General features: G+C 41.4%; 1 protein-coding gene across 1 annotated transcript; it reads right to left on the bottom strand.

The window, feature by feature from the left end:
- BDB00DRAFT_116426 (uncharacterized protein) lies at positions 1 to 2,138 on the bottom strand. The gene is made up of 6 exons (XM_053116120.1): positions 1,775 to 2,138; positions 1,467 to 1,663; positions 933 to 1,352; positions 816 to 871; positions 688 to 714; positions 1 to 575 (listed from the first exon to the last, which is right to left on the bottom strand). The coding sequence occupies exons 1-6, from the start codon at positions 1,780 to 1,782 to the stop codon at positions 57 to 59; spliced, it is 1,227 nt and encodes a 408-aa protein (XP_052973727.1). The 5' UTR covers positions 1,783 to 2,138; the 3' UTR covers positions 1 to 56.
- Between the last annotated feature and the right edge of the window lie 3,862 nt (positions 2,139 to 6,000).

The following is a 6,000-nucleotide window of genomic DNA, read 5'->3' as shown; positions in this document are numbered from 1 at the left end:
TCTCTCTCTCTCTCTCTCTCTTTCGGCATATTTAAAGAATTTCAAAAGAAAACACTTTACGAATCGCGCAGGATAAACCACTTCTTCACCCATCCATAGCGTCGTATGGGACGTAAAACAGGCGCCGACCGGGTCACGACCTTTTGCTCCAAGTATCCTTCCTTGCCTTTCCATCCCATATCCTTGACAATGCTTATCCCACTCACTTCCAAGAACTCGCACAGATCAGTCAATCCAGTCAAGTCTTCCACTTTTTGCGATTTCTCAACCAGTTCTTGCAGATATTGTGCCAATTCCAATCGTCGCTTTTCATTACGCGTATCCAAAGATGTCAGTTCCGAGTGGATCATGATGGAGTTTTGCTCGTGGGCAGATCGAAGGGACGCGATGGCGTGTGCAAAGTTTTGGACTTTGCTAGGGAACGAAGGAGGCGATTCAATGGTGGATCTGAACTTGAGTGTCACCCACAAATCGTAGAAATCGACCACATTGCGCTTGACCGTCCATTTGATCTCCCCATATTGAAGGTCGATAAGATAGAACGTGTTGCTTTCGTCTACATCTCGGATGGACACCTAGATAGAGTTAGCGTCTCACAAATCCATCATTGTGTTCATGAGCTACACACTGATGTGGCACCGTCTGTGGCGCTTTCTGTGATACGTTGTTTCTAATCCAACAACTTACTGTCAAAGGTCCAAACAAGTCTCGCGGCTACATAGTGCATAATGCAAAAGGAGGGGGAGGGGGGGAGAACCCCCGTTTTTAGTTTCAAAAGTTCGTTTGAACGAGATAAATATGCTTTCATGCTTTACCGTTGATATAGGACGTCCATTGACTGGCACTAGTGCCGTTGACACCTTTGTGGCACCTACTGACAGTCAATTGAGAGACTATGTATACACTACTCTCTCCTCTATGTATATACACACCTTGCTGATCCCATGGAGCAACAGCTGTTTCAAACGGATGCTCAAAATAATTGCTTTTACTCTCTGCCAGATGAGCGGCGCGTGCTCCTTCCTTGGCGACTTCATCCATAGATGGTAAATTATCACCCTCACCGAGCATCCCAGGCGGTCGCTTGTGTGTCCACATCGGTAGTGTTTCAAGATTGAAAAATCCGTCAAACGAGGCAGGAGAGATTTGAACCTCCTCCTGCGCCGCCTCACGCATAACAACGTCTTCTTCTTCGTCGTCGTCAATGTCATAATAGCCGCCCTTACTGTTGTACTTGTCCTCAGCTCTTTGTATGCCAACTGACATGCGTCTGACAATGGAATGCCAACGCGATCCTTCCACCTGTGCAACGTGTTGTTGTTGTTGTTGCTGCTGCTGCTGCTGCTGGTGTTGTTCCTGAATCTGCTGATTGCGAAAAAGGAGTTGCTGTTCTTGTTGTTTGCGCAGTATGTTGTGATACTGGTGGTAATCGTGGTGTTTCCGTGGTTGACTGCTGTGATGGTGATGAAGGTGGTGAAACTGGCGATGTTGGTGATTGCTATGGTGGTGGTGGTGCTGCTGCTGGTGAGGGGCGCCACCGTTGACGAATCGATTTGTTACTGAGCTTTTTCCGTTACTGCTTGCACCGCCACCGCCGCCTTGTATGAAATACTCCACGCCTGCCGCAATGGGGTTTGACATTATTGCAAAACGACGAAAATACCTTCAAAGACGAAAATACGTTAAAAAAAAAGACAGCTTTAATAAAAAAAAAAGAGAACAGCAGAAATAGAAACGATTGTTTTTCTTACTTGAAACTTTGTGCTTGACTCACATGTCCATATATAGCGTATATTCGTTGTTATTGTTTTGGTTGTTGCTGTTGTGCGGTGACGGAAATGTAGATCGCGTGCCACAAGATTGTAAGCATCGTGGGCATTACTCACTCACTGAGCAACAATCACACACCACCGCGTCACTCCCTACTATTTTTGTGGATCTGGCCACAAGACACATGATGGTCATTACCATCTGACGATATAATGTATGTATCTCGGTTGCCAAGACCAAATGCAGTGTGTATTCTTCTATACCGTTTTCAGGGCCACGATGGATACATGAAGTTCTCGGCCGTGAAACCCATAGTTAGCGCATTTTTGAGTATATAGCCTATCAAATGAAGCTTCTCGGTTTTAGCGATCCCATACTCCTGTTTGTCTTTGACAAAGCTGGATCAAAAATGAACTTTCACAAATTGCTTCTTGCTTCGTTTAAATATTGTATGTTTACATGATGAATCGGTAATTATATTACTTTATACTATACGGAAGACATAGGCGAATCAGAACAGCACCGATACACCATTACATTAATTAATAAAATTGAACAAGTAGAACCACAGCCTTGCAGCTCCAAAAAAAGCAACAACATTATTGTCCTTTCTAATCCTTTGTTAATTTTTCTTTACACACTATTCTTTTTCATCGGTAAGAAACGTAGACATAGTAGAATGTATATGTATTCCGCGTTTGTTTAGAGCATCAAGATGGAAGAACTTCGAAGCGCTCCGAATATACTGAGCCTGATCTTTTATTAACTGATTCTGCAAATGCCTATACTACGCAATGCGATCAATATTGCACATCATCCAACACCGTTTTCTATCACAATGGTGGGGAGCAAACGATATCAACAAACATAGAACCAACAGATTTTGCTTATAGGTTCACATATTTAATGATTTTATGTACCCCATCTCGCCAGTATTTGTCATCCTGCTCCTCCTCCTCTTTTCTCACGCCAACCCATGTTAAACTTGTTAATGGAAATATTCCAAAGATATATCTAGATGCCATAAATGTGGGGTCCCTCGGATATCATCATATAAATGAAAGATAGAGAAGATAGATTAGCGCTCTTTGATTCACAACGTATCAAGAGAAATTGCGCTGTGTAGCAGCAACAAAGGAGTTTCGCAGTCAACAAGCAGAGGCTAGGAGTTCTTACCCAGATAGAGATCCTTAAGAGAAGAATGAGAGAAAGTTGGTGTCATGAAGAAAACGCAGCCTACAGGTAGGCTAGCAGGGCGTTACGTACTAGCATGCCTTGTAGCCCACTTGGACATTGCCCAGACAGAGGTCCTTTAGAGAAGAATGAGAGAAAGATGGTGTCATACATAAATGCGTTTATGTCAGTAAAAAAGTTTTTTTTTTCGCATCCTGTCTTTATAAATATAACTTGTTACCGTTCTGACGCCGAGTTTCTTTACGATACGTCCAAATGAATGTGCCAAAAATGTCTTGTTTATCTTTAACCTTGGTGAATTTTCAACGACAAACGCAATTACAAGGGAAGACTAACAGGGAGTGACGTACTAGCGAGCTTTGTAGTCCACTTGGACATTACCGACAATGCTAACGTAGCAGAGGTCTTTTGAAGACCTAATAAAAAGATGAATGAAATGAAAAAATGAATCGAGAATTTTATATAGCTCACCTGTTTGAAGATCTAAGTTCATACCGTATAATGGTTGGCGGAGGGGTTACATACACTGTATCAGCATCGAGTGGTATTTTTAAATTAAGCCACAACTAAAAACTTTTATCACAATAAGCACGAACCACGCGGTCATAGCGTTTCTTGCCCCGTTTTTATCTTTTGTTGCTAGTTTACCACCTTCTTTTGCCTGCACGCAGTTGCCATGACAGCAACACCCGATCCACATATTGAAGAAGGTACACTAAAAACATAGCTGCGAAATAATGCGAGACCATTTTAGTGACTTGGAAGGTTTCTCAGTTTTAAGAAAGTACCTGGAAGACAGCACAAATACGCCCAACTTGAAAGATTTCGCTGAAAGAAATGAAGAGTGGCGCCGGGGCTTTTATTAGTGAGAGAATCGCTAACACTATTGTGCATCGGAGCAATTATAAGTAGGTATTATCCGTACTGACAAACGTCTTAAGACATAGAGCAACGTGAAGATGCCCCACCGTCAATTCGATGACAGACGCTTTAAAATGCATACACGCCAAAAAACTTCCTACTATGTTATAAGCAAATTTTTAATTAAGCTAAAACCCATAACAGCGTATACGAACTGTGCCAGCTCAGTAGTACAACAGAAGCTATATAAAAAGTATAGAAGATGCTTCATCAGATGTGAACAGCCATACCGCGATACCTGTTTCAGGAAGGACTGTTTCACAAAATGAGCGGTTTACGAAAACGATACAAAGAAAATGCTTTGTGCAGACGATGACGATCGTACAGAGCAATGTAATTGGTATCATCGTGTTTGCCACGTCGTTCTCTATAACCTTGGGTAAAACATCAAAATGACCAGAGATAAATTCTTGTCGAAACGAGCCGTTTTAAAGCAAATAGAATAGGTTACCCGCCTTTGGCTTTTCGCCGAAATCGCCTCATTTCTCACTCCCACCTCTCATTTTTGACAATTTTCGATTATTTGAAGAACAAGTGGTACAGCCCATCAGCCGGTATTATTCGATTTCTCAGATGATGCTCATAGTACTATATTTGAATCTCACGGGAGTCGAAATACTTTTGTTCTGGTGTGCAGTAGTTGTTTGTCATAGATAAGGTAACACAATGCTTCCTTTCTAGTGAAGGAGTTTAAACTAAGCAGCGACATCAACTGCAAGGAATCTTGATCGACTAGAGGTTTCGATCCAATGCCAAAAGAAGTAACTTATGTGTCTTATACATCGTTATGGAGCTCTACTATCCAATTATCAATACATATTCACGGTATAACTCATGTCGATGTCGAAAGCAAAGGTCAGAATAGCTGTCGTGATATAGATTGCGCGCTTTTGAATAACGAGCCTATCTCTTCTATGCTGATGTATGCTGTCTTTGCACTATAGACTATTCGAGAAAGCAAGTACTGTATGAGCAATAGAGGTAAATATGTTTGAATATTGTATCCATATGTAAAGACATTAGTATATGTATAATAGTTTGTGCTTTGGTTTTAATTTATGTTTTCAATCCACGAACAGGGTCTGCCGGTTCTTCGTCGTCAACTTCATCAGCTTGTTCGCCTTCTTCTTCCTGGATATTGCTGCTGGTTGCTACGGATCGTAGTCCTGCTGCAATTTTACTAAGACGACTTTTCTGTTCCCCGTACCAACGCTTTGATCTCATGAGCTTCTGCTTGCAAATAACGACCATTCCAAGGTCTTCGTCCGTAATATCAACGCCAACCTCGAGGTCGTTGGCAGCAGCTGTGAGCTTGGTAACGACGTCGTTTCCATATCTGAGCACCGAAATCGCTTCCTCCTATATATGTTTTTTATATCAATGAGAGTGAATTTAAAAAAAACCTCAGATAATACTGTGCAGACCTTCAACATTTGCAACTCTTCTTTAGCTCTCAGATAGCCATGTAAAGCATCGTAAGGTAGCCATCACCCATAGAATTAAGAAGGTTGGCATGCTTTCTGAACTGGCTGTTCTTTGTCAATATACTGGAAGCATTTTTTTTATATGGGCTTAAATCTGGTAAACAGTTACTGCGGTAAGTGGAAAGAAAACGATAGACGAATACGTAGCCATGTCTTTTATGATACCTATCACCGAATGTTTTTTAGCTATGTCGTTGTAACTATCCAAGCATTTTTAGACTTTTTTCTGGACTGCACCTTTTTGGCCTGAAAGATTTTGAGTACGGCTGTGACCTTTGTAGAGGTGTATCATATGTTGAGTGAGTAACTACACCTTTAATTTAGGAAAGGAAAAAAAAGGAGATATGTATCGTTACCGTTGCCTTGCTTTTTGAATGCTTGATCACTAATGTCATAGATTGAAACAGCTACACGAAGGATTTCGTATGCACTGCTTATTTTCTTCTTGATTCTTCCACTTTCTGTGGTGGGCTCAGATGTTGCAAGCTCTATTTGTTCATTCCATTTTTGTAAAAGAACTTCTAGCTTATCAAAATAGTTGGCGTCTTGAAGGGCTTTCTGAGCGTCGTTTAGTAGTCGTATGGCGCGCGCATGTTTTCGTTGGATTGTAAGACCTAAAATATTCGTATTA

Source organism: Zychaea mexicana (assembly GCF_025766255.1).
Source record: "Zychaea mexicana strain RSA 1403 chromosome Unknown BDB00scaffold_139, whole genome shotgun sequence".
NCBI lineage: Eukaryota > Fungi > Mucoromycota > Mucoromycetes > Mucorales > Lichtheimiaceae > Zychaea > Zychaea mexicana.
The sequence above is the reverse complement of the archived record's forward strand: the minus strand, read 5'-3'. Positions and strand labels throughout refer to the sequence as shown.